The sequence below is a fragment of the Muntiacus reevesi genome, chromosome 13 (assembly GCF_963930625.1).
Source record: "Muntiacus reevesi chromosome 13, mMunRee1.1, whole genome shotgun sequence".
In the NCBI taxonomy this organism is placed as follows: domain Eukaryota; kingdom Metazoa; phylum Chordata; class Mammalia; order Artiodactyla; family Cervidae; genus Muntiacus; species Muntiacus reevesi.
In genome coordinates, this window is record NC_089261.1 from 1,620,515 (window position 1) to 1,648,247 (window position 27,733).

General features: G+C 60.0%; 1 protein-coding gene across 4 annotated transcripts; it reads left to right on the plus strand.

Moving 5' to 3' along the window:
• The first annotated feature begins 360 nt into the window (after nucleotides 1–360).
• On the plus strand, nucleotides 361–27,221 carry UPB1 (beta-ureidopropionase 1). 4 transcript variants are annotated; one of them, XM_065904173.1, is made up of 10 exons: nucleotides 367–534; nucleotides 6,255–6,426; nucleotides 7,628–7,715; nucleotides 12,135–12,229; nucleotides 16,280–16,441; nucleotides 18,193–18,362; nucleotides 22,641–22,722; nucleotides 23,831–23,873; nucleotides 25,148–25,302; nucleotides 25,604–25,717. In XM_065904173.1, exons 1-10 carry the CDS (start codon nucleotides 431–433, stop codon nucleotides 25,625–25,627), a joined length of 1,095 nt encoding a protein of 364 aa, XP_065760245.1. In that variant the 5' UTR covers nucleotides 367–430; the 3' UTR covers nucleotides 25,628–25,717. The 4 variants fall into 4 exon arrangements, with proteins under 4 accessions (XP_065760243.1, XP_065760246.1, XP_065760245.1 ...); XM_065904172.1 differs by lacking the exon at nucleotides 25,604–25,717 and adding an exon at nucleotides 26,830–27,221 and having other exon boundaries at nucleotides 368–534; XM_065904171.1 differs by lacking the exons at nucleotides 25,148–25,302; nucleotides 25,604–25,717 and adding an exon at nucleotides 24,577–25,130 and having other exon boundaries at nucleotides 361–534.
• Nucleotides 27,222–27,733: the final 512 nt, after the last annotated feature.

The window sequence follows — 27,733 nt, forward strand, 5'->3', positions numbered from 1 at the left end:
CGAGAACCCGAGGCGAGAAGAGTGAGAGGCCGGGTCCCCGCTCGAGGGCCTCCGACGGAGGCTGCCTGGCTGGCGCGCGCGAAGTCGCCTCGCTGAGGCGCTAGTCTCGCGTGGATCTAGTCTCGCGTGGATCTAGTCTCGCGTGGAGGGCGCGTGGCCGGCACGTGCCAACGGGGGCGTGACGGGCGAGGGGCGGGGCCACGCGCGACGCCCTAGGCGCTGATTGGCTGCGCCCAGCAGGGGTGTGAGGAGAGGGAGCGGGGTCCCGCAGGAGTCCTCCGCGGGCGGAGGGCGCCGGGTAGAGGGCAGGGCGCTTGCGCGAGCCTGGCCGCTGCCTCCTCCTGCTCCTCCTCCTCCTCCTCCTCCTCCTCTTCCCAGGGGCAAAGGGCAGCAGGCAGTCTAGGTCTGCACAAGCGTGTGGACTTCTGCCATGGCCGGGTCCGGGTTTGAGTCGCTGGAGCGGTGCTTGGAAAAACATCTGCCACTCGCAGAACTGCAGGAGGTCAAACGCGTTCTCTATGGCAAAGAGACCAGGTGCGTGGAGCCCAGACTGGCCAGGCAGGGAGCTGGGGGTGGGGGTCGGGGGGCCCTTGGGGCCAGCAGGTGTGGGCCTGGGGGACCAGAGAGGGGGCTTCAGGGTCTGAAGGGCTCTGCAGGGGCGGTGGTGAATCTTGGATTGGCGAGCTGAGACCCTGAGCTCTACAGATGGGACCCCAGGTGCACAACCCAGCGTGACCCTCATAAGCCTGGAGGGAAAGGACAGTTTGACTCCTCTGTGCTTTCGCCGTGACCACCCAGCTTTCTTTCCAGCTTCCGGTGATCCGCTTCTTCCCCAGCACCAGGCCTGTCCTCTGGCTGGCTGTCTAGGGCTGTACCTCCAGCCAGAGCCCTGATCAGGCCCACTGGAGGTCCTGCCCCCAGCTCCTCCTTCCTGCAGTGACCGGCCTCTGGCGGGTCGTGGGACGGAGAGGCCTCTGAATCTGGTGAGCGAAGGGACCTTTCCCACTGGCAGGTCCCAGGAGTTAGCTCCCATGCTCGGAGCAAATGTTTTCCACTCCCAGCCTGCTGTGTGCATTGCTGGGCCTTTCCAACGGCAGTGCACTCCTGGACGCCGGGAGCACAGGACTGGAAGACACTTGCCCTTCTGCTCCTGTTTCTCTTCAGTCCACTTTTCTCAAAGCAACCAGAAGATGTAGATCATATCCTGCTTAAAACTCTATAAGGGATTGGCACGGCCCTTAGAATGAAATCCAAACTCTGACCCTATGCAACTCCCGACCAGACATCCTTCCACTTTCTTGCCTGTTTGTGGGCTCCCCCAATTCAGGCACGCCACACACTCCCTGACCTTGTGGCAGTGACCTTGAGGTGCCAGATCAGCTCCCCTGAAACTGGAGGGGGTTAATTGGATCAGAGGATCCCAGCCACCAGCCCAGGTGGCGTTCTGGCAGGGGTGGGGGCCAGACCTCAGAGCCCCAGGTGTTTTCACAGCTAGTGGATGGTGAAGGTAGAGCAGCTGCTTTTCGGGGTGAGCCTGGTACAGAACTGTGTCCAGAAGGGCTCTTCATACCCAAAGAGGGGTGCCTGGGACTGCCAGCCCTCAAGGCCCCTCCAGCGGGCTGATGCTGGATTAGCGCCTTCCATGGGACCTGTGAAGGCTCATGATGGGGCAAACCTCTGAGAACTGGGGCTCCTAAGGAAGGTGCCCTGAAGCAGGGAGTGTTTAAAGGTGAGGCAGGCAAGCTCCCCTGGGAAAAGACAGAGCTTGTGGGTGTCAGGGAGGGTGCTGGGAAAAGAGAAGTAAGTGTCCCACGTTGGTGACAGGCCAGGACCCGTTGCAGAGCTCAGGATAAAGGACCGCCTTGTAAGAAGGACTCGGTGTACACATTTGGATCTCTCCAGAGCAGGGAAGGGTTGGAGTGGAAGCCAAATTCCATTTACCAGTGACCAGCAGGCCTCTTCCTGGGGTCGGCTCACCGTAACTGAGTCAGTGGTTCCCCTTCTCCATTCTTGCTACTTTTCCCCCTTCTGGGTTCTGTTCCACCCTGTGCTAAACCCTTCCAAGCTTCACTCTGGGGTTTTAACCATTTGTACTTGTGGTTGGGTGGGGTTTGGCTATGAACAGCTTGCGCAGTGAAGATAGAAAATTACTCATTTAAAAGTTCGTCTGTTCATGGAACTCGCCTGGAGGCCCCGTGGTTAAGAATCCACCTTCCGGTGTGGGGGGTACGGGTCAGTTTCTGGCTGGGGACCTCAGATCCTGCACGAAAAGTCAAAGGGTCAGTCACTCAGTCATGCCTGACTGTTTGTGACCCCATGGACTGTAAACTCCGTCCATGGAATTCTCCAGGCAAAAATACTGGAGTGGGTAGCCATTCCCTTCTCTGGGGGATCTTCCCAACCCAGGGATCCAAGCTGGGTTTCCTGCATTGTGGGTGGATTATTTACTGTCTGAGCCACTAGGGAGACCCCAAGATCCCACTTGCCTAGTAGCCAAAAAACCAAAACACAAAACAGAAGCAATATTGTACCAAATTCAGTAAAGACTTTGAAAAATTGATCCACGTAAAAAAAAATATATTAAAAAAAAGTCTTCTTTTCCCATGGCCTGACTTGGGTATGGCTGCCTCTGTGGAGGCCTGATGGAATCCTCCCCTGGACTCCTCCTTCACTCCACGCAAGACCGACTTCTCTCATGAGTGCTCGCTGCCCCCAAGACAAAGGTGACGCCTAGCCAGCGTTTACTAAGTGAGTGAGCTAATGGGCCTTTGCTTGTGCCAAGCAGATAAAATCCCCAGAGAACATCAAGGCACAGTTTAAGACAGCGAGAACCAAGAAGCATTTATTCATTCAACAAACATTTATTGAGTGTTTGCTTTTGTCTCAGGCACTGGAGGTACTAGGATGAGTTGGCCACGGTTCCTGCCCTCGAGGGGCTTTCCGTCTCTTCATGGTTGTCCCGCACTGCAAGAAAGTATGCGGGGAGAGCAGAGGGGTTTACATGGATGGGGCTGGGGCCAGTGGGGAAGGCTCCTGGGCTGCCAGGCTTCAGCTGCGTCCTGAAAGAGACTGGGGGGTCAGTCCGGAGATAGGATGGGGCTCGGGTGCTGGGCCAAGGCTCAGACAGCAGGGGACATGTCCGTTTGGGGGCTGTGGGGGCTTTCCCAGGAGAGGAGGCAGGAGTAGTCGGGGTGGATCCCGGGGGCCCCTCCTCTGCAGAGGAGGAGGGATGGTGCTGATGGTGGTGGGAGCCTTCAGAGCATTTGCAAAGGGCAGGTGGGTGATGGGGAGGCCTAAAGCGGGCAGAGTGCCTGGGGGCAGAGAGGAGGAAGGGTTCCAGAAGTCTCAACAGGCAGTGCCGACGGCCAGCCTGGCAGAGGGGTCTTGGGCCCTTGGGTGGCCCTTGGGTTCACCCGATGAGCTGCAGCTGGGGGGCAGGCCGACACGGTGGGGGTGCTGTGACAAATGGCCATATGCCACATGGTTTCACCCAAGCAAATGTGTCCTCACGGTTCTGAAGACCAGAAGTACAAAAGTCAAGGTGCTGGCAGGGGCACGGTCTTCCAAAGGTCCGGGCAGCGTCCTCCTGTGCCTTTTCTGGTTTCTGGCGGCTTCTGGTGTTCCTTGGCCCGTGGCGGCATCACGCCAGCCTCTGCCTCTGTCTTCACAGTCTTCTTTTCTCCCCGTGTCTCTCCTCTCGGCCTTCTTTTTAAAACCCACCACTGGCTTTTAGGGCTCCCCTAGGTAATACCAGATGATCTTATCTTGAGATCCTTAATAACGTCTGCAAAGACGCTTTTTTCCCCAAAAAAGTTCCCAGTCACGGGTTCTGCCTGTTAGGATGTTGGGCGTATCTTTTCTGGGGGAAGGGGCGCACAGGTCAGCCTGCGGCCCATTACAGAGACCCTAGAGAGGGGGTGTCAGGGTTGGGGGAGGCCTGGCTTGGGGTTGTCCTAGAGATGGTCATTGCAGGTGAAGGGGTGGGTGCCGAGGAGAAGTCTAAGGGGCAGAGGAAGCGGAGGTTTTGTAGGAGAGTCCAGAGGTAAGGATATGAGGTTGCAGGACCCGAGGGCCAGTGTCAAGGAGGCAGATCAGAATGGGGACAGACTGTCAGGCGCCTCAGGGGGGTCTGGAAGGATGGGGACCTCAGGGAGCCCACATGGCTTTAGCAGTCAGAAGGCTGGTGCTTCCTAAACAAGGGAGGAGAGCCTCAAACAACTGTCATGGTGAACTATGGTCGGCCCGCAGGAGACAGGGAGTGGTGTCCACCGGGTGTTAAGTGAAAAAGGCATGCAGACAGGAGAGTGGAACATGCAGAAGGACACCTTTGTATGTGTGACACACACACAAATAGGAAGATGTTGGAAAGAAACGGGAGACGTTGTTGAGGGGGCTGTCTCCAGGTTCTGGGAGGGAGAGGAACTCATTTGACATTCTCCACCATTTGATTTCTTTTTTTCCTCCCCATGAGCCTGTGTTTCTTTTGTAACAAAGCTTTAGTTTAATTATTTAAAATGCGGATCCATTAGAGGGGAAGGAGAAGTTCCAGAAGCCAGAGGTTGCCAAGGAAGCAGGGACTGGGCTCCCTTGGGCAAGGCCTGCCTGACCCCACTGGAAAGGGGTGTGTGGGGCCAGGGCAGGAAGTGATGGGCTGTCCTTCCTGGACTCATAAGTGAGGCCCTCAGGGTGGGGGCCTTAGTTACCAGGGTGAGGGGCAGAGAGCCCGCTGCAGGTGCCAAGGGAGGGCCAGCAGAGAGCCCACGTGTGAGGTCCTGGTCCGTTGGCTGGGCTCCGTCTGCGTGACTGTCTGGCGCCCCACCGCCTCCGTGAGCCGAGCCCCTGGTGGACATAGGACACGGTTAGGGGGTGCAGCTTGAGGGCCAGGTGGGTTCTCCAGGAAGAAGTGGGGCGGGGCGGGGTGACGGCAGGCCAGGATAACAGGAGGGCAGGGAAAGCCTCCAGGTGGTGGCCTCGGGGCCGGGTGTCCCCAGGAAGCTGGGGCGGGGCGGGCTGGCCAGAGGCTGCAAGGACCAGCTTACAGCTGGGGGCTTGCAGACCTCCGGTGAGCTTTCCCAGCTGACGTCTTCCTCCTGGCTGAGGACGGGCTGCCCGCCCGCCCGACCCCCACCCCCGGCCTCAGCGGAGACTTCTCCTGGGGCGCGGGGGACCGTCTGAGGCCCCCACGGCAACGGGAGGCAAGGTGTGGGCTTTGCAGCTATTTCTAACCTGCCGGAGCACACGAAGCCCTGACGAGTTTGAAAAGCAGGCTGATTGTCAGGGGCGGAACCCAGCTCCAAGCTGTCAGGGAGCCGTCACGGGGAAAGCGCTTGGCAGGGGGGCGGTGGCAGGGGGTCGGGCTGACAGGGCTGTGATTTTGAAAGAAACGACGTTAAGAAAGGGATTCAAAGGAGGAGAAGAGTATTATTAGATAATGGCTGTCAGGTGAGTTTCTGAGGCATTCTCCAGGTATTTCGTAACCCTCTCACCCCCTAGATGGTCAGCTCTTCCTGGGCCCTTGCCTGCAGGTTCCACCCTCGGGCAGGGGCATAACGGGCATCAGTGTTTGTCATTCGGCCCGTGGTCACTTTGGTGGGAGGTTTTATCAATAATCCACTTGCCTCTGTTAATAAACCACACACCGGGATGAGCCCTTCAGACTTTGGTCTGGACGCCTGGGCCCCACCTCGCCCATCTGGCACTGGGCCGGGAGCTGCCCTCTCTGCTGGCAGTCCCGGCAGGACAGGGGTCCTCAGACGCTCGTGACCCTCCGTCCTGCTATCACTCCTGGCCTCCTGCTCGCCTGTTTCCTTGCAGCCTGCTGTGACCACCCCCCAGCTCACGGAGCCCTCTGACTCCAGTTCGCAGACGTTTGGGGGACTGCATCCCCTCTCGCCTGTGCTGAGACTTTAATCCCCCCACCCCCGATTTCAGCAGCTCGAACGTCAGCCTCTTGGCTGGGTTCCCTGCTGCCCCGCCCCCCTGCCCTCCTCTGTGGGGCCTAACCACTCTGCCTCCTGGCTCCAGAATCGGGATGAAGCCCGTTCTCCGCCCGCCGGGCCTCGGGGGTGGGGGTGGATCCCCCGTCCTGCAGCCCCGCGCCAGCTTCCCACGCGTGGCCGCGGCCCTGGCCAGCTCCTGCACCTTCCTGCCAGGATGCCCGCACGCGCCCCTTCTTGGCTGGAGGAGTGACTGCGAGTGTCGTCACGTGCCGCGGACCCACTCAGCTCACCTGCCCTCTGCCTTCCTGCGTCTAGGAAGCTCGACCTGCCCAGCGCGGCTCTCGAGGCCGCCTCCCGAGGGGACTTCGAGCTGCAGGGCTATGCATTCGAGGCCGCTGTGGAGCAGCAGAGGAAGCCGCAGACCGTGCGTGTGGGGCTTGTTCAGAACAGAACCCCGCTCCCTGCGGACACCCCCGTGGTGAAACAGGTTAGGCCTCTCCCGACTGCAGAGCCTTGACCCCGGTCCCCGGCTGGTCGACTAGCTGCTCTGCCCTGGCGTGTCACCCCCCTGCCTTCCAGCCGTGTCTCCTCTTTCTCTTCCGGGGCCCCTACCCCTTTCCCCGCCTCCCCCTCCTGGGATGGAGCTCAAGTTCCAGGGAGGAGGCCGCCCCCTGGCTCCCGCACTCTGCACTCTCCGTTGGAACCCTGCCTCCTGGGCTCGGCCAGCACACGTGTCTGTCCAGCCCGTGTGCCTCTGCCTGGCTCCTCGGAGCGGGAGTCACCCGCCCCAGCCTCCATCGGGTTGCAAATCTGTCTCCTTGGCCAGTCAGGAGGTCATGGGGGTTCGGGATGCGGTCCTTACCTCCCCAGCACCTAGGAACACGCTCCCAGCCCAGCAGCATCTGCGGGCCCCTGTGTGGGGAGACCCAGTGTCTCTGGGTTTCAGCCTGGCCCCTTCGGGTTCCGCTGCTCTGTCTCTGAACAAAAACAGTTCTAAATACCTCCTGGGATCCAGACGGCGGGCTGAGGACACAGAGAATTTGAGGATGCCGCTCCCAAGGAGCTCGTGGGGTCGTGGGACGGGAAAGCCCAGTGGGGAACGATGCCGCTGTTGGGGTGCATGAAGGCCGGGGGACCCCAGGTACCCCGATTCTCGGCCCCGCCGTGGGTGACTCGTGAGAACACCCGCAGGGCAGGGCAGGGCAGGGCAGGTTGGGGAGGGAGCACGTTCTGGTAGAGGGCGCAGCTGGGCGTCCTTGGAAGATCGGGGACACGCAGGGACAGGCCTGGCAGGACCGGGCATCCCCATAGCCGCGGACGCAGAGTGTCCTGAGTGACCGGGGTCCCAGGGCTAGGGGCCGAGGGGGCAGGTGACCCGGGGGAGGGCTCTGGTGTGTGGTGGGCCCCTCTGTCAGCAAGCAGCTCACGTCTCAGCAGCGCCACAAGGCGGGCATCCTTCTCCCCGTTCTCCAGACAGGGAAAACTCAGGCTCAGCAAGGCGGCGTCCAGCGCCTGGGGGACCCCAGGGCCTCTGCACCTCCACGCTTTGGGCCGGAGGACTTTCCCGCATCCTGGAACCTCCCGCCCCGCGCGTCTTCCTGCGTTGGGCCTGGTGGGGGATGAGCACTAAAGTTGGCCTCAACCAGTAGAACCCGATGGGCTCTCATCCTCACTGTTTGACTTGCCAGGTCACCGCCCTGCACAGACGCATGGAGGCCATCGTGGAGGTGGCTGCCACGTGTGGAGTCAACATCATCTGCTTCCAGGAGGCGTGGAGTAAGTCCCTCTTCCGACACTTTCTCTGCCGCTTGCAAAACCGCAGTCTTATCGCCACGTCACCGAGAGCGTCTGCCATGTGATTTCTTAAAAATCTCCTTTCATTTCTCATCCCTCGAGAGGTTCTTTGTCAGCAGCACGAGCAAGCCCAGCACCCCTCCTCCTTCTCACGAGCCTCAGTCTCTCCTCTGAGCCGTTTAATTCTTTCTCCCAAAGCATCCTGCCGGGAGAATCCCTGGACAGAGGAGCCTGGCGGGCTCCAGTCCATGGGGTCGCGAGGAGTCGGACACGACTGAGCGACTGAGCAGAAACACAGACACACACCCAGCAGAGAGCAGAGGCGTGCCCCCCCTCTGCCACCGGCACCCAGCAGCTCATCCGTTCCTCACATTTCCGGTCACGTGTGTGCTCACTCTCGGTGACACTTTTGGCGTGTCTGCCTCTTCCGTTAGACTGTAAACTCCATGTGGTCAGTGCCTGGGTGGTGCTAATTTTTCCCATCCCAATCCCCACCTCCTCCAATTTTTTTAACATTCAAAAAATGTTGATTGTAAAACACGCACGTTGCTACTATCGGTAAATGTACAATTAAGTGATGTTAAATTACAGTCGCAAAGTTGTTTTCACTGTCATCACCATCTCGACCCAGACTTTTTTCTCATCTCCAGCCAGAACTCTGCACTAACTCATCAGTAACTCTCCCATCCCTGAAAATCTCTGTTCTACTTTCTGCCTCTATGACTTGACTGCTCTCAGGGCCCTGTGTAGGTGGAATCCTGCAGTGTTTGACCTTTGGTGTCTGGCTTGTCTCACTGAGCATCATGTTTCCAAGGTCCGTCTGTGTTGTGCAAGTGTCAGACTGCCCTTCCTTTTCATGGCTGCATAATATTCCATTGTTTGGATGGATCACATTCTGTTTATTCTTTCTCCTACCCCCATTTTATCTTTAGCAGTTTGAATAATCCTTGGTACATGACAGATGCTAAAAATATTTACTGGATGGTTTAACCAACTTCTCTTTCTTGGAAAACTCCCGCTCATCCACCAAGGCTTAATGTGGACACCCCCTCCTTTGTGGGGCCCTGGGGACTCCCCTGCGCAGAACTGAGCACCCCAGCACATTCCCACTGAGCTCCCCACCTCGGCTTGCATCTCCTGAGGGCAGGGCGGGGTCTCAGTCCAGAGCCTGCCTCGGGGAATGCTGGTTCAGTGAATGGGGGACCCCCTTTCTCTCTGACTAGGAAAATGTGGTTAGAACTTTGCAGCCAGCCTCCCCCAACCTGCCTTCCCCATGCTGCTTTTGAAAGTTTGTTTACACTACAGGGGTTGTGAAAACAGGAAAAGAAACCATTAAAATGGAAATGGAGAAATGTGGAGAGCTTAGCAACCTGAAATGAAATTGGAAAGGGAGGTTTTATCCTCTTGGGGCCCTTGAGTCTCCTAATGCTCTGAAAGCGGCGAGTGAGCGGTCATTAAGGATCTTTCTTTGTTATCAACAGCGTTCTTGTTGGCTTCCTTAAAATAGCTCATCCGTCTTCACCCGAGGAGCCTGGGGAGTCTTGAGCCTGCTGCCAAGGCCCCCAGGGCTGCTGCTGGCAGAGCCTGCTGCCCACTTTGCTGCCTCCATGGGCCACGTCCCGGGCGGCCAAGGTGGTGGCAGTACCACCGTCGCCCTAGGCTGCCAGGGACTGGAAGGGACTGGGGAGCCTGGTGCCCCCCTTCCTGCTCTGTGGGATGAGGGGTCACACTCGCTTCACAGGGGTATCGGGACAGCTGCCTCTCATCAGGCCTGGCACCGTGCTGGGCACACGGCCTGGGTTTGGGAAAGGCTGTGACGACTTAAGAAAAAATGCACCACGTGAGAGTTAAGTTTTATTGGGGGCAGTATGAGGGGCGCAGCCCAGCAGACAGCCCCTCAGACAGCTCCGCGAGACTGCTCCGAAGGGGGCGCAGGAAGGTCAGTCTGTGTGTGATGTTGGTCACGGGGGAGTGCATGCAAGCAGGCGTATGTTTCCTCGGTAGAAAGTTCCTGCTGGTCTCGTGAGGCTTCTGTTCGGGGGAACAGTCGTCACCATGAAGGATTTTCGCGCTTTTCCAGACATGAGGGCATACAGGAGCTGGGCCCATAACACCAGCCTCTGAGAACACCTAACTCTCTGAAGACCTGTCCGGCCAGTTTTCCCAGGGCAGAGTGCCTCGTTTCGGCTCTCGACAGTGGACTCCTGCAGGTGGCCCTGGGGGCCAGCAGCTGCCACAGCACAACCATCTGCTCCTTGCAGAGGCAGATGGCAAGCCCCGAGGGCAGGTGCCAATTTGTGGTCGCCAGTCGATGACAATTATCGCCCCCAAAGAGGCCACACACGCCCCGTGCAGCAACCAGGTAAAGTCCTCCTCGGCCACATCGCACAGCTTTCCCACAGACCTTCCCTGCAGGCCAGTCGGTTTCACAGACGTCCAGCGGCATCAACACCATGTAAATGCCAAGTAAATAGTTGCCTCTGCGTGGCAACCTCAAGTTCTGCTTTTTCGGAACGTTGTGGAATTTTTTTTTTCCCAAACATTTTCCACCCTCAGTCGGGGTGGGGGGCGGGGGGAACCCACAGGTACGGAGGGCCAACTCTGCACGGAATTGGTCCGAAGAAGGAATTCAGTGTTCCAAGTCACGAAGGAAAAGACTTCACAGTTCAGCAGGAAGCGGGCAAAGGGTGTGGAGGGAGTCACCTGGAGGATGAATCCAGAAGAGCCAGAGACCAGGCAGCTGGGGGCTCCAGCTCGCTGGGGACGCAGGAAAAGGCCATCAGACCGGCGGGTGTGGAAGCGTGTGCCCGAGGCGGCGGAGCGCGCTCGGCGGAGCGCCTGCCTCCGTGGTGCCTCCCCCTGCCAGCCTCCCCGCCCCCCGAGGGAACCTCCACGGAGAATCTGCTGCCCTGGCATTCTCTGAATTGTTACCGCACGTGTTTGTCCCTGCTTTTTTTTTTTTTTTAAGCACACAAACACCAGTGAGTTATGAAGCTTCCTGTTGAGTTAGCCCTGGATGGTGGGTCGTCTATCCAGAGAGGGCAGAAATCACGCTTTCATCTCCGGGGAACGCTCAGCCCATCCAGCCTGTCCCAGACTTCTGCTGGGGTCATTACACGAACGGCTCTCCTCGTTCCTGAAGAGGCCTCGGCCCCTGGGAGAAGGAGCATTCCTATTGACGTGGAAGGGTCCCGGCGCCGTCCTCAGGGACCCTCGGACACTGTCTCCAGGGAGCCTCGGCCGTGCTCATGGCAACCTGCAGGTCGGCCAGCAGCTAGGGACCCGTTTCTGGCTGTACCTTCTACAGAATTGTTTCACGTATAGTTTAGTGGCTAAATCGTGTCTGACTCTGCGACCCCATGGACTGGAGTCTGCCAGGCTCCTCTGTCCATGGAATTCTCCAGGCAAGAACACTGGAATGGGTTGCCACTTCCTTCTCCAAGGGAATCTTCCCGACCCAGGAATCGAACCCGCGTCTCCTGCCATGGCAGGCGGATTCTTTCTCGCTGAGCCGTCAGGGAAACCCTGTGTGTGTGTGTGGTGGAAATCGCGGTAGCATAGACGTAACAAAGTTCACCATCGTAACCATGTTTTTGCGGGCTCAGTTCTGTAACGTTCAGCGCGTGCACGTTGTCACATAACCATCGCCACCATCCACGTGTGGTACTCCCTCATCTGCCCACACTGGTGCTCCAGCCCCTGGAACGGCAGCCCCGCGCTCTCCGCTGCCCCAGCCCCGGCAGCTCTCCTCCCGCTCTGTGCCTCTGAACCCGCCTGTACCTGGAACCACACAGTGCTTGTCCTGCTCTGCCTGCCTTACTTCACCGCACGCAATGTCTTCAGGGTTCACCTGTGTTGGAGCAAGTGTCAGAATTTCCTGCCTCTTTAAGGCTGAATAAGGTGGCTCAGCCCTAAAGAATCCGCCCGCCAATGCAGGATACGTGCGTTCGACCCCTGGGTCAGGAAGATCCCCTGGAGAAGGAAATGGCCACCCATCGCAGTGTTCTTGGCCAGGAGAATCCCATGGACAGAGGAGGCTGGCGGGCTCCAGTCCATGGGGTCGCAGAGAGTCGGACGCGACTGAGCGGCTGCAGGACGGTATTCCATCGGACGGGGGGCCACCGTCACACCCTTCACCCGCTGACGGACGCTTGGGTCGTTTCCACCTTTCGGCTGCTGTGAGCCTGGGTTTGCAAGCGTTTGTTTAGATTCTGCTGCAAGTGTGTCTAAGACAGTAGGCGGGATGGCTGGCCTCACCCCTAGAAGCCTGAAAAGGGGAGGGTCTGCCCGGCGTCCACAGCCGGAGGTGGGCCTCGGAAGGCAGACGCCCCCCGCCAGGCCGAGGGGCCCCCTCGGAGGCCCCGCGCTTGGATGTGACTCTGAGCTTTCTCCTCTCCACAGCGATGCCCTTTGCTTTCTGTACGAGAGAGAAGCTTCCGTGGACGGAATTTGCTGAGTCAGCGGAGGACGGGCCCACCACCAAGTTCTGTCAGGAGGTAGGACGCTACCTGACCTTCAGCCAGCAAGCCAGCCCCTGGGGGCAGCCGGGCGCGTGCGGGTCAGAGCGCGGCTGCCGCAGCCGGGGTGGGCCTTCCCGGGGAGTGTGCCCGCCTGGCTCTGGTTCTGCCAGATAAGAGTAAATAAGGCTATTTATTGCCCTTTTTTTAAAAAAAGCAAACTGATCTCTCACTTGAAATCAGTTTCAGAGCCAGAAGGGCCCTTCGTGGCTTTTTCAAAAATGACATTAATTAATTAGTGTTGTTCATGGCTGTGCTAGGCCTCCGTTGCTGCATTGAGGCGAGTGGGGGCTCCCCTCGACTTGGGCCCCTCGGGCTCCAGGCGTGCCGGCTTCGGCGGTGGCGGTTCCGACTGTTGTCTGGAGCTCGGCCTCACTCTTTGGGGTGCGCAGGTTTGGTTGCTCCGAGGCAGGTGGGATCTTCCCCGATCAGGGATCAATCCCGTGTCCCCCGCCTTGGCAGGCCGGTTCTTCCCCATTGGACCCCCAGAGAAGTTCCCCTTCATGGCTTTTTAAGTGAGGGAGCTGCAGCCCACAGAGGGGGCCTGGGGGTGATTCCCCCCCCCCCCCCCAGAGCAGGGTCTGCAGCCAGCAAGGGGCGGCCCTGGCAGCTGGGGACCAGGGTCAAGGCCGCCTCCCTGGCCAGAGCCCCGCTCCTCCGCTTGCTGTTCACTTGAGTTATGGAAGCTTTTCTCTGTGGCCCGTCTCGGTGTAGAAACTGGGCCTCATTTGTCTTTATTTAAGCCTCATGATGTGTGTTCCGCGATCCTGTTTATGTGCATTGTCCAGGAAGGGCAGCTCTGTCGGGGCGGAGAACAGGTCCATGGCTGCCTGGGGCTAAGCGGGGAGAAGGAATGAGCAGGGATGCTCACGGGGCCAGGGTTTCCGCTTGGGGTGTTGAAAAATTTCTAAAGTTAGGTTGTGGTGTCGGTTGCACAACTCTGAGTGTACTGAAAACCACGGAATGGCGCCCTTTGAAACAATGGACTTTATGCTCCGTGAACTGTGTCTTCATGGAGCGGTCACCCCAAAAACCCCCATGACGTCCCACATGGTGGCTTATGCTCGTTCTCACCTCAGAAAACTCCCTTCATTCCTGCGGAAACTTCGGGGCTTTTGAAGCAGTGCTGTGATGATAGTGATCCTGTCAATACGGAGCCGTGATTCCAAACAGCCCTCTTCTCAGACTGGAGGGGGACACCTCCCAACCACTAGGTGGGGGTTCTGTGCCTCGGACAAGAAGAGGAAGAGGATGGGGCGGGAAGTGATCACAGACGGCGAGCCTGAACCAGGACGGGAGGGAGAAGGGACAGGAGGAGGATGGGAACGTGCTGGCCCAGGGGACCCGTGACCGCATCGAGGGCCCCGCGTGGCTCCCGGCGTCCTGCCACGCCATCTCTCTGTCCTCTCGCTGAGGTCGGGGGTAGCGACGGGCGGGTGAGAGCTGAGGACAGAAGACCGGCTGGGGCTGCTCGTCTTGGTCCCCAGATGCTGTAGTTCTTACTTGAGACGAAAGGAATCTGGTGTCCAAGAGTTACGTTTGGTTGGGTTCTGGGTTTCTGGGGGTTTTTTTGGGTAGCTGAGACATATGATGATTTTTTTTTCCTCTTTTTTTTTTTTTTTTGGCTGCGCCAAGAGGCATGTAGAATCTTAGTTCCTCAACCAGAGGTTGAACCCGTGCCCCTGCAGTGGAAGCGCAGTCTTAACCACTGTGCTGCCAGAGAAATCCCTTGTTTTCTTTTTTTGTTGTGCTAAAAGGGCTTCCCAGGTGGCTTGTGGTAAATCTGCCTGCCCATGCCAGAGACGAGGGTTGGATCCCCGGGTTGGGAAGATCCCCTGGAGGAGGAAATGGCAACCCGCTCCAGCATTCTTGCCTAGGTGCTTTCAGGGACAGAGGAGCCTGGCGGGCTACAGTCCATGCGGTCACGAAGAGTGTGACATGACTGAGCACATACGCACACACGTCGTGGTAGAAAACTCGTCATTTAGCATCTTAAGCACTCTTAAGTGTACCGGTCAGTCGTGGTGAGTACCTTCACACCGTTACGAGACACACCTCCAGAACCTGTCGTCTGGTAGATCTGAAACCCTCCAGCCACGTATCAACTCCCCTCCGCCTCCAGCTGCGGGTACCTGACGTCCCACGTGGTCTCTGTGATTCGACTACTCTAGATGCCCCGCCTGAGTGCACGTCTGCAGTGTTGGTCCTTTTGCACCTGGCTGGTTTCACTTGGCGTAACGTCCTCAGTTTCATCCGCGTCAGAGACCACAGCCACTTCATCCATGGGCCAGGACTGCCTGCCTTCTTAAGGCTGGATGACACTCCATTCAGTCCATCCTAAAGGGAATCAACCCCGAATATTCGTCGCGAGGACTGATGCAGAAGCTCCAATACTCTGTCGACCTGAGGCAAAGAGCCGACTCATCAGAAAAGACCCTGATGCTGGGAAAGACTGAAGGCAGGAGGAGAAGGGGGCGGCAGAGGATGAGATGGTTGGATGGCATCACGGACTCGATGGACATGAGTTTGCGCAAGTTCCGGGAGATGGTGAAGGACAGGGGAGTCTAGTAGGCTACAGTCCGTGGGGTCACAAAGAGTCGGACACACAAAGAGACTCCATGGGACTGTCCAGGCAAGCGTGCTGGAGTGGGTTGCACGTGTATGCCAGGCTCTCTGGACGGTTGGGTTGCTCCCACCCTTGGCCGTCGTGAACAGCGCTGCCGGGCACACGCGTGTGCACTCACACGCTCCCCCTCAGTTGCCAGCCCTGTGGTGGCTGTGTTTGCCTCCGTGAGGAGCCCAACATCACTTATATTCCTGCCGGCGTTTTATGAAGGTTCCTGTTTCCCCCACCCTTGTCAACGCGCCTTATCTGCTTTTTTCATTTTGTCTCGGTATTGCCTCTGGGTCTGAAGGTCTGTGGGAAGTGGTGCGAAGGCTTGCCTTTATTTTATTTGTACTGCAGGGTCTGTGATCTTTGTCGAGGGGTCACAGGGTTGGAAAACATAAGACTTTGCTCTCTGCACCCTTTAGAATTAGGAAATCAGCCTTAGCCACACTAGAAAGGTCCCCAGGGCTACGTTCAGCGTTTCAGAAATCCTGATATAACCCATACACTGCGGATATAACCCTAGGCTCATGGAAATGTCAAGTGATTTGATTCTGACTAGAAGTGTTTTAATGCATAATGCTTAAGAATCGGGAGAGTGGGCCTTTCGTGACGGTCCAGAGGTCAAGTCTCTGCACTCGCCCTGCCAGGGGCAGGGCTCAGCCCCTGCTTGAGGAGCTCGTTTTCTGCAGGCCAGCTGATCCCAGGCAAATATTGCAGAGAACCAGCAACCGCCCGCCAAAGCATAAACCACAACACCACAGGGCAATGCAGAAAGGCAGCCACTGGGAGACTGAAACTCTGTCTCCTAGATCTTGGATCAAGGAGAAATCAAAGATGGAATTACAGCATGTCTGGGAGAAAAAGGATTATGCGAACATGCCATATTCAAGCAATGCAAACTAATGGCATCGAATCGTGCCACCTGAAAAAAAACATCTAAAAAAGAGTAGAGACAGTCTTTCACCTGTTGGCGCAGACGTCGTTGCTGTTCGGTCACTAACCGTGACCGACTGTTTGTAACGTGGCGCATAGTAAATGGTGAAGGGAATGAAGAAACAGTTGTTCTTCTCACTTGTAGCGGAGAGAGGAAAAGGACGCATTTCAGGCCTTTGGGGAGATCCAGAGTGGGGCTGGGGGGTCATGTGGTCGTTCGGGGTTTGATTTTGGAGGCATGGCCCTCCTGCTCCCCACGGCAGCTGCGCCATCCTCCCACACCCACCAGGAGCACCCGAGGATGATGCCGGTTCCTATGTAGCTAAGCTTGGGCATCAGAAGAGCGCTGGCATTTGGTCTCTAAAAGGACAAGCGTAGGGAGAGCTTGGAAGCCAGACCTTATCCAGGAGGACGCTCGAATCCTTCTGTAACGATGTCCGAGGCGCGATTTGCAAGGAGACGAGGTGCCTCGTCTGTTTTTCCAGCTGGCGAGGAAGCATGGCGTGGTGGTGGTGTCCCCCATCCTGGAGCGAGACTCGGCCCACGGGGACGTCCTGTGGAACACGGCCGTGGTCATCTCCAGCTCCGGAGCGGTCCTGGGCAAGACGAGGAAGAACCACATCCCCAGAGTGGGCGACTTCAACGAGGTGAGCTGCCCCGCCTGGGCCCGTGAGCAGCCTGGCCGCCACGCGGCGTGGCTTCCCCGCGTCGCCCTGCATCACGCGGGCGACTGGGATACGGTGGGAGTCCCGGGCAAGTCCCCACGTGTCTTTAGCACAGAGGGCTATGTTCTTATATGTGCTAATATTTTAAAAAATGTAACCTGGCTTGGCCTCCTGGAATTGTTCTTGAAAGTAAGGAGCATGTTTTCAAGTCTACCATGACCTTCTGCTTTTCTGGGTATTCATTCTGTTCAGCTTTTTGAGAGTTTGATATTGAAACTCCAGCTAAAAATTTTAGTTTGCTTTAAAAAAAATAATTGTAACATGTAGGGGAACTGTATGTAACTTTGTCCTCTATATTCCAAGTCTCCTGTCAGTGTATCACACCTCCATAATTTAAAAAGGAAAGAGGAAAAGGAAAGCGTTGCACGTAAGTTAAAACCAGAAGCGATAGTGCACAAGCCTGACGTGATCTCTGGGCCCCGCAGGCCCCGAGCGCCTCGTCCGTCAGGGCCGTAGGCCTCGCTCGGGGCCTGGGGGGCCTTGTCTGTGGCTCCCGTGGGGTCTGAGTCGGCGACGTCCGAGTGTCAGGTGACCGTGCGGGGCGCACTTGGGTGCACAGGTGTGTAGGCTGGGGCTTCGGCCCGTGCTCAGGGCCTGAGTGGTTAGCTGTCCTATCTGGTTAACGCCCATCGTGGGTGGAGGGAGGTGGACGTTTGCTGGCGGGAAATGGACCCCACCTAACACCTGAGATCCGAAGTCTGAACTGGATCTGCAGTGAGTACAGCTGGTCAGGGTGTGACACCCTCCGCCCTCCCCAGCCGTGCGGGTCCCAGCTGCTCCCAGGCTGGTCGGGCAGATATGAAGGGGTGTGCGGAGCTGGCCGAGGCCCCCCGAGGAGAAAGAAGCACCCAGCGCTCCTCAGGGACCGCTGGAGGCGGGGGCAGGACGCCGCGCCCCCGGCCTGTTCACTCTGGGCTGAGTCTGGAGCTCCCCGCAGGGAGCGGCGGGCTTGTCTCCACGCACCAGGATCCGCTCGCGTGTCCACGCCGGGCTCGCATCCTGGCTGCTGCCCAGCTCGGGCGGATTTTGAGGTCAACGGGAGGAGGCAGAAGGCAGGGAGCGGACCTGTGTGGGGCCCTGGCCGGCACCCCGAGGGGGCTGGCGGAGTCGGCAGGACTGTGTCCCGCCTGCCGGCCGTGGGGGACGTCCTTGACCCCAGGCAGGGTGTGTCCAGGGAGCTTCTGCAGAAGGACACTTTCTCGGTGGAATTCCAGTCTCAGATTGGCCTTTGTTGGCCGCTCACGTCACACGTGATGGCGTGTCCCCCCAGCCTGGGCGGGGACAGATGGTTGGTGAGGACGCTGACCAACTTGTGTTAGCACTGACCACAGGCCTTGGCCTCTCGTGGTGCTGGGATGAAACCTCAGCCCGGTTTACCCTTGACACGCTGCGGGAAGTAGCTCTGGGACTTTCGAACGTGTCACCGCAGGTCTGTGGGCAAGTGCTCCAGCCGCGGTGATGTCCCCTCAGGTAAGCTTGTTCATGCTGTGTCTGGGTTTTCAGGTTTGGGTCTTTTTTTAATTTTTAGTTTAAGTGCTCTGAAATTTTGGAGTTTAGAGTCATACCAGGAGTGTCCCTTCGGGAGGATGGGTGGTGTTTCGGTTTTCTGTCAAGCCGAAGCGAAGGGAAGCGTGGCGGCTGCGAGCGTCCGTCCGCGGCCCTCTGTCTTCCAGTCCACGTACTACATGGAGGGAAACCTGGGCCACCCCGTGTTCCAGACGCGGTTTGGGCGGATCGCCGTCAACATCTGCTACGGGCGGCACCACCCCCTCAACTGGCTGATGTACAGCCTCAACGGCGCTGAGATCATCTTCAACCCCTCCGCCACCATCGGAGCGCTCAGGTCCCTGGGCCCAGGGGGCTCGGCGGGGGTCTGGGGGCCGGGTTTCGGGGTGCGGAGGCGGGCTGGGTGGACAGAGGCAGGGATGCGCACCGCCCCTGAGCCCTGGGACGGTGAGTGGTAGGGTCCGCCAACTTAAGCGTCCGTCACAGCCCCCCCTCGAAGAGCTGAGGGGTTTCCCCAGATTGGGCTACATGGTCATGAACCCACCTGCCGATGCAGGAGACGCAGGAGATGCGGGTTCGATCCCGGGGTCGGGAAGAGCACCCCCCTGGAGGAGGGCAGGGGAGCCCACCCCAGTATTCTTGCCTGGAGAATCCCCACAGTCAGCGGAGGCTGGCGGGCTGCAGTCCCTGGGGGTCGCCCAGACTCGGACACACCACCCTGAAGAGCAGGGCCGTGCTGCAAAATCCTGTCCTTGGCTGTGGCGAGGCCTCAGGCAGGGACCACTGGCAGGGTTTGGGACAGCTCCCCGTCTAAGGCCCCGGAGCATCGGGGGTTACCCGAGCAGTTTCGGCTCCCCTCCTGTCCCACCTGGGCGTCCCGCCTGGGGGGGTGACGACGGAGGGGTCCTTGGCCTCCTGTCTGCAGACCCCCCCCGGGGAGAGAAGGAGCGGACGAGAGGTCCGAGCTGAGAGGGTCCTTGAGAGATCGGTCAAGGGGCTCTGCCACCTGTGTTTACCCAGCCACGTGGTGTCAGCCTCATCCCTGAGCAGACAGAGCCACTGTCCCAGGACTGGGGTGGGGGGCGAGCTCCAGGGCCCCCCGGGGCACTCGCGGGGTTGCAGCGGGGCTGCCGTGACCAGCACCAGTGCCCTTTAGAGCTTCTCCCTCCCCAGCAACAGGTGGTTTCCAGCGTTGCCTCATCAAAGAGCAGGAGGGCTCCGGGCATCTGTGCGAATGCCTCTCTCCCCAGCTCACCTCCCCCAGAGCATTCCGGGCTCTGCTGTGTCATCCGGGGACAGAGGCAGGGAGGGGAGTCCCCGTCGCCACTGGAGGGGTCAGTTCTGCTGGGCAGCCTGCAGTCCCCTGGGGGCCCACCCCGTCACTCTCGCCCTCGCTTGCCACGAGATTTCCGAAATTTCCGTCGAGTGTCTTCTAAACATGGGGACGTGGCTGTCACTTCACCTCGAACTTGCTGCTGAACGTGGGGCCCCCTCCCTCAGCGCGCTGATCTGCACGGCCAGTCCCTTACAGAACGGGCCCATCCTGTCTGTCTGGGGGGGGTGCTATCGGGCACAAGGAGACGGTCACGTCTGGGGTCTCCTGAAAGAGTGGTTCCTGGTCGTCCAGCCAGCAAGCCTGGACAGACGCCCCGGGCCACACCCTGGAGCAGCCTCCCTGCCGGCCACGTGTTACACACCCAGCGAGCTGCAGCTCCCAGAGGGGTCCCTGAAGCCACTGCCCACCTCCCCCTCGTCCCCCCGCCCCGAGCACAGCCGCTCGCAGGCTGGGAGGGACACAGCTGTAGCCTGGACTCGGATGTCACCTCTCCAACCGAGCACTTCTGGGCTTTTATCAGCCCCGATTAAGCAAACAGAAGCCGCTCAATGCAATACACACGTGATGGCTCGTGTCCTCGGCTTATTAAAAGTTGTCCGTCTTCCTTCTGGACAGCAGTGGTGCCCTCCAAGGAGGATGTGTCTCTGCTGGCGGCTGAAACGCTGATGGGTCTTTCAGGAGCCCCGTGTCTGAGGGGCTCCCACAATGTTCACCCACTGTGTGCTCCGTCGCTCAGCCCTGTCCGACTCTTCGTGACCCCATGGATGGTAGCCCACCAGGCTCCTCTGTCCCTGGGATTCTCCAGTCAAGAAGACTGGAGTGGGTTGCCATTTCCTCCTCCAGGGGATCTTCCACGGAATCTGGAATCCGTGTCTCCTGCATCTCCTGCATTGCAGGCAGATTCTTTCCCGCTGAGCCATCAGGGAAGCCCTTACACCCTTGACCAGATAATTACAGCCTGAAAACCTTAGCTTGAGGGCACGTTGGTGAGACCAGAGGAAAGCTTCCTGCCTGACATTGCTCAGGGCCCTGCGATGGACAACGGAAAAGCTGGAAGGGAGAGAGTGGTCAGGGCCAGCTCCTCTCCCCCAGCGGTCACGGCCCACCCGTCCCGGGGCTAACACAGCTCCATGACCCCCGCCTGTGAGCAGAAAGGACGATTCCAGGCTGGGGTCAGAACCCTGCCGAGTCTCCTTGCCGAGGATGGCCGTAGAGTGTGGAAAGCGGTGTAACAGGTGGTTCACTAGGATGGTGGGACGCAGGGTGAGTTTCTTAAAATCCTGAGGGGTTACTTGTGGAACCGTCGCTGAGGGTTTATGAGCAGGAGGCCCGGCAGCCTCGGCTCGCAGCTTCTAGAAGCACCCATCCCCTTCTCTGACATCTCCCGCCTCCTGTATCAGCACCCCTCCACCCCCAACACACGCGCGTGTGTGCAAACGTGTGCGCATCCCGGGAGTGGGCAAGGTGTCCGCACGGAGGGTCCCCCAGTTCCGAGCACCCAGGAGAGGCACGGTGCGGTTTGATGAACCGAGTCGCCCTGCTGGCCGTGCAGCCCGAGTGGTCAGAGATTTCCGCCCTCCCACCCTCTCGGGCCACCCTTCCCCTGCCCCACTGGGGCTGATTTCAGGGGCCGGTGCACCCCGCCCGCCCAGCCTGGCCCGGCTCTCGGGAACCTCTGGCCTCGTCTGAGAGCCCCGGTGTCCTGCCGGCTGGGGCTTGGGTCCTGGCCCCCTCACCCTCCCTGGAGAACCACAAGAGGCCTGTTGCGCGGCGCCCGCTCCACAGCTGTCTATTTAATTCCCGAAAATGTCAGCGACGGGCGTGTTTCTGAAAAAATCCTTTCTTGAAAGTTTTGTCAGCTCAGCTGAGCAGCTGGGGGGAGAAAAAAAGCAGGAAAATGAGTCCCTCCGTCAAGGCTGGGATTTTTTTTCCCCCCTCCAGACTTGTGAATGCTGCTGAGAATTAGGCTTGTGACAAGCACCCACCCACCCCTCCACCTACTCCCCGGTTTCAGCCAGGTGCACGCTGACAGGAAGGCTCCGGGGCCCTCGCTCCCAGGCACCCCGGGTTTCTGAGTGGGTTCGCAGCTCTGCATCCAGAACCCCGACGGCGCTGTTCCTCAGACCGTCAGCGGCCAGCAGGCCTGCTGAATTCCGTGGCACATTTCGGCTGGTGGGCTGCAGACGGACAGGTGTCCGCCAGAGCAGGGTTTCCCACCGAGTTCCCCCACCCCCGAAGGCGCTGGACCCGGGGAGCTCAGCTGAGCCCACGTGGGGATGTCCCAGTCCCGGGCTGTAGGAGAACCGGGGCCGGGGGCCTCTGCTTCGAGGCTCGGCGTTCAGAAGTGGGAAATGGGGGGAGCTCAGGGGAGGTGATGCCGCCCTCAGCCTGAATTCCTCTCAGGCTTACTGTTTGCCGGGCCTGAAAGCCTCCCCTGTAGAGACAGGCGGCTCTGCAAGGCGGCATGACAGGGCGCCCCGCTAGCCCCAGTGGTAAAGAACCCGCCAGCTGAGGGTTCGACGCCCCCCCGCCCCGGGTCTGGAAAATTCTCCTGGAGGAGGAAATGGCAACCCACCCCAGTACCTGCCTGGGAAATCCCATGGACAGAGGGGCCCGGGGAACTACCGTCCGTGGGATGGCAGAGTCAGGCAGCATCTGTATTACAAGGGTAGGGATCAGGGCCCCCAGGCCCCCAGCCCCCTTCTGACCTTTCCTAGCCTGGGGGGGTGGGTTCCTGACCCCGCCTGGGCGGAGGGAATGAGGCAGAAGCCGCAGTGAAGGGGGTCCTGCCGGGTAGCACCCCACCCCCACCCTGCCAGCCACTTCAGCTGCCGGAGAAGGGGACGGGTGTTTCCAGAAGCCGCGAGCCCATGCTTGTCTGCACATCCTCCTCTGGGGAAGCCTCAGGAGAGGAAACTTACGGCAAGGATTTTTTTGACCGCACCGCATGGCCTGCGGGATCTTAGTCCTCCGAGCGGGGATTGAATGCCTGCACTCTGCAGTGGGAGAGCGGAGTCTTACCCACTGCGCTGCCTGGGGAGGCCCAGCGCGAGGCTTTGACCCAGGGCTGCCCCTGGAGCGTCGGGCGCCCTCCACACCGCTGCTCTGGCCCGAGCCGGGGACGAGCTGGCCTGTAACAGGTGGTGGGCGTGGGGTCAGCCACAGGCGCCGTGAGCCTCGTGGCAAGAATGGCACCCCGGCCGCAGCTCAGGGCTGAGCGTCCGCTGAGTCAAAGGCTGGGCGCTCGGCAAGCTGGCTCCCCTCCTTTCTGTCTCACAGTGAGTCCCTGTGGCCCATCGAGGCCAGGAACGCAGCCATCGCCAACCACTGCTTCACCTGCGCCATCAACCGCGTGGGCCAGGTGAGTCCCTGAGGCCCGGCCTCCGGGGGGACCAGGAGGGGATAGAGGGATGAGGACAGGAGACCTGCCCGGCCGCCGGCAGGCCCAGCCGCGCCCCCAGCAAGAGCCAGGCGGAAGGAGCAGCAGCTGCGGTGGCCGTGGTGGGGACCCCGGGGTCGCAGCTCCCCTGGGCACACACGCCCCACGTCCCAGGGTCCCGGCGGGGGAGCCTGGCTGGGCCTGTCACCGTGAAAGCTAGCCCTGCCCAAGCCGTCTTGTCTGCAGCTGAAACCATTCTAAAAGGCTCTCAGCCCATGACCACCACCCAGTACCTGCTTTCTTCCCGTCGTCCTCCCCCCAACCTTGACCTCAGGCGCCGAAAGATTTGACTACAAACACCCGGTATTTATTACGCAACAAATCCTCTTCCGCATTCTTGCTAATCAGATGTCAGACTCTAATTAGAGCATCTGATCAGCCTGAGATAACCCTAAGTGGGTCTACAGGAAGGTGTTTTAACCGGCCGCATGCGGTGGCACCCTCTCCCGGCTGGACATGCCGTCTTGGGGAAGGTATCGAGAGCGGGTACCCCCCGCTGCCTGCGCTGCCCCCAGGCTGGGCATTGTGAAGTCCCAGATGCCCTCCGTGCCCCGGGGAACCAGTCTCAGCAATGGCTTTCTCTTCTCACAGCAGACGATAAGCTCCTGAAGGCAAAATCCAGGCCTTTCCCCGGGGCTGGTCAGATGCCTGGCTGGCCAGGGGTGGGGCTGGGACTCGGGGGGGCCAGTTCCATCAGGCCGGTCCACGTCGCTGTAGCAGTGTCCCAAGTCTCTCGCCCCCGGCCAGCTCTGATGAGCGTCCCGCCAACACCCCCTAGAGGTGTGTCTTGTGCGTGCATGCTAAGTCGTTTCCGCTGTGCCTCTTTGTGACCCCATGGACTGTAGCCCACCAGGCTCCTCTGTCCATGGGATTCTCCAGGCAAGAACACTGGAGTGGGGTGCCATTTCCGCCTCCATGGGATCTTCCTGACCCAGGGATCGAGCCCGCATCTCTTAACGTCTTCTGGTGTTGGCAGGAGGGTTCTTCACTCCTAGCGCCAAGTGTGTCTTACCTTGGTTTTATTTCCCAGGAGCACTTCCCAAACGAGTTCACCTCTGGGGATGGCAAGAAAGGTACGTCCAGGTGACTTTCCGTGGGGCTGATTTGGGGTGGGGGGTGGGGGAGAACCTGGCTGTCCCTTCTCCATCTGCTGTCTCCGAGCAGGACCCACCCCACAGACTGCCTGCACACCTGCCCCCCTGCCCGCCTCGTGTGGACCCTGGGGCTGTGACCCACTAGCACCCCAGATGAGGATGGAGTAGGGACTGGGGTGGAGATGGGCCAAGCCGTGGCGGAGCCGTCTGTGACCTCCTGAAACGGGTGCATATTCCAACCTGCAGCCCACACCCCTCACCCCCTAGCTGTCCAAGTGCCCCCAGAGCCCAGCATGGCTGCCCCGGGTTCCTAGAACCCCACAGCTCGTTTGGCTCTGTGGGCAGAGCCAGAATCCGCCATGCCCGGCCCCTCCTTTCTGGCCTGGAATGTGGGAGGGGGCCACCCCCATCTGCAAGGAGGTGTCTGGGAAGCAGAGGGGCGCTGAGCAGGTGTGCCTCCCACAGCAGTATTTCCTGAAAGCGCTCAGATCCCCCCACTCGAGGCCTGGGAGGCTGGAGCCTCTGACCCCACGGGGCTCGCTGTCACAGGACCGGGGTCCTGCTGGCCCCAGGCGGCACCCGCATGCTCCCTGCACACCTTCGGGGCAGCCAGCACCCCGCTTTACTGGTGAGGGGCCCGAGGCCCGGGGTGGGGGAGGGCGACACGGCTGGGAGGGCCGAGCTCACCGGGGGCCACGTGACTCCCTCGGGCCGCGGTGGCCGATGCTGCAGCCGGGGACCGACACCTCTGCCAGGGAGGCCTGTGAGACGGTTCCCGGGGTCGGGACTCCCCTAGTGGTCCAGGGGCCGAGACCCCGCACTCCCGGTGCGGGCATCTGGGTTCAAGCCTGGTCAGGGGACTGGGTCTGGCATGCCGCAGCTAAAAAAGAAAACAAGCAAACAGACTATATATATATGTATGTATAGCAATAAAACAGCATTTTAGTTTCAGTTTTAAAGATCCCGCATGCCGCAGCTAACAGATCCCGTGTGCAGCACCCAAGACCCAGTGCAGCCGAATACCTAGAAATAAATTAATTAAAAATAATAGAAAGGTTCCTGGGGCAGAGGTGAGGGCGTTGAGGGCAACTTGCAGCTGGCGGCCGGGCGTCCAGGCCTGATGAGGGAGGCAGGTCCTCGGGGCCGCAGCAGCTGCTGGAGAGGGTGTGGGGACCCTCGTCCTGGGCGTTCCCCGGTGCAGAGACCACCAGCGTCTGCACGCGCTCACGGGCCTTGCGGTCGCTGCCCCTCAGCTCACCGGGACTTCGGCTACTTTTACGGCTCGAGCTACGTGGCGGCCCCGGATGGCAGCCGCACCCCCGGGCTCTCCCGCACCCGGGACGGGATCCTGGTCGCCGAGCTGGACCTCAACCTCTGCCGGCAGGTGAACGACATCTGGGGCTTCAAGGTGGGTCTCCAGGCTCCCACTCCTCCATAGCAGCCTGGCCTGCTCCCAGCACTGGGCCTGCGCCGCTCCGGGCGGCCTGAGGGCCAACCGCGTGGCCCCCTCCCTGGGCTGCGCAGAAGGCCGGGGGCTGGGGCCTGGGAGGGAACCACGGGGTCAAACACTGCCCGGGGCAGCAGGCCTCGATAAATTCCCCACTCACCTGATTTATTAGATTCTGGGCGCCTTCGAGCAGATTCATCTCAATTTCATTTGTCCAGAGAACAGAGTGGCTTGGCCTCGCTAATCCTCTTTTCCTTCCCAGGCACTTGCACTTACCACAAGATGAATGTGTGTGTCTGGCTCTGCCCGTGGCCAGGCCCCAAGTCTGGGCCCGGACAATGGAGGGAAGTGGGTCGAGGAGAGAAATAGGCCTCTGGCCTTGGCGGTGCCGCTGCCTAGCGAGCCACTTCGGCTCCCTGCCTCATGCGCCCGCTTGTAAAACGAGGCCTTGTGGACCTGACAGCCTGTAGGGAAGGTGGTGGGTCTCCAAGGATTGTAAGAGCCCGCCTCCTAGAACGGGGTGCTTGCGGCATGGGACCCCCCCCACCCCGGCATCAGGCACACAGAGGCAGTGTTGCCATGTTAGCCTCCCAGGGTGTTTCCGCCAACTCCGCACCGGCTTCTCAGCAGATCACACACACACATCACACTGTCACGATGGGGTGACTGCCCAGCACTCCTGGGCGGGGAGTGCCGGGGCCAGCCACACGTGGGCTCCAGGCCCGAGGAGAGCCCTGTGTCTGTGAGCATGGGGCCTTGGGCACCTTCCCTGAGTCTCAGCTCCTCCTCTGGGCGATAGGCCGCTGCCCACGTGAAGGTCTCCTGTCCCTGTCCTCCTGGGAAGCTTAGATTAACGCAGGATTCCGCACCAATGGGAAGTCGGAGCCAGTAACCCGAATGACTTGCCATTAGTAACTTTCTGAAAGCGGAAGCCGCCCGAGGCTGTGATGATGGGCATCAGCTCCTGGCAGAGCTTTGGGAGGGAGGGGGCGGTGCGAAGGACGGGGTGCGGGCGCCCCGGTGGGTGTCCCGGCGCCGCCCCCAGCCTCTCCCCTGCCGCCGCGTGCAGTGGATGGCCCCCCGGAGCCAGGCCGCCAGGGTGTGCATCCCGGGGGCCCCTCCTGCCGGCGACCGGCGGCAGGTCAAGCCCTCTCGGGTCGGGTGGGGCGCAGGGGCGCAGGACGGCCCTCCTCCCGCGCCTGGGCGCCCGCCACACCTTCTGGCGGAAGCTCACGGAGGTGCTCCAGCAGGCGGGGCTGCGGGCGCGAGTCACGGCGGCCTCGGGGGTCCTCGCCGCCGCCCCGGAGTCGGCGAAGGGTCGCAGGAGGGCGGCGTCCGGATCCGAGGCTGAGAGCGCCCTGGCCTCCGGCCCGCCTTCCGGCCGCGTTCCTGGCCCGCCGCTGCCCTCTAGTGGCGGCGGGTGGAAGTGCGCGAGCGCGGGCGCTAGAGGCAGCGGGCAGCACGCTAGGCCCGGGGTTTCGCTTCCAGATGACCGGCAGATACGAGATGTACGCTCGGGAACTCGCGGAAGCCGTCAAACCCGACTACACGCCCAAGATCGTGAACGAGTAGCCGCGGCCTCAGCCCCGCCCGCCGGGAGGGCCCCTCTCCCGCAGCGGGCCGCCGGGCCGCCAGGCTCTCCCTGCTGGCCCCCGACGGCGCTGCTGTCCAGGCCGCGCGGGGAGGTTGGCCGGGTGAGGCGGGCTGGCACAGGAGCGCCAGCTTTCCTTCTCCGGGGACGAAAACGTTTGGGGACGGGGTGGAGGGGAGGGTTGCACAGCGCTGTAACACCTCCAGAGTCTGTTCACTTGGAGGTGGTTAGACTGCTGCGTGGATTATAGAAATTCAATTAAAAGACCATCCCAGACGCTGCTCGTGCGGGCTGGTTTGACGCGAGACCGATGGGGGACTTGCCTGCTGGTCCAGTGGCTAAGACTCCACGCTTCCAATGTGGGGGTGGGCTCAAGCCCTGCTCGGGAACTAAGATCCCACGTGCTGCCCCTAAACATCACACGTGCTACAGCAAAGATGGAAGATCTCTCTGGAAAACCCAGCACAGACAAATAAGTATCTTTTAAAAAGAAGTGAGGGGCTTCCCTGGTGGCTCAGTGGTAAAGAATCCACCCGCCAATGCAGGAGACGTGGGTTCCATCCCTGACCCACGAAGGTCCCACATGCCGTGTAGGAACGAAGCCTGCGGGCCACAACTGCTGAGCCTGTACTCTAGGACCTGGGAGCCATGAATCTTGAAGCCAGAGAGCCTTCCATCTAGATTGGCCGTCTAGATTGACTTCTGCGGACGGAGACGGTCATTGGAAGCCGTCACCTTGACCGGGCTACTGTCCATTTACCCAATCAAACACTAATCTGTGAAGGAATTTAGTCAATGTGA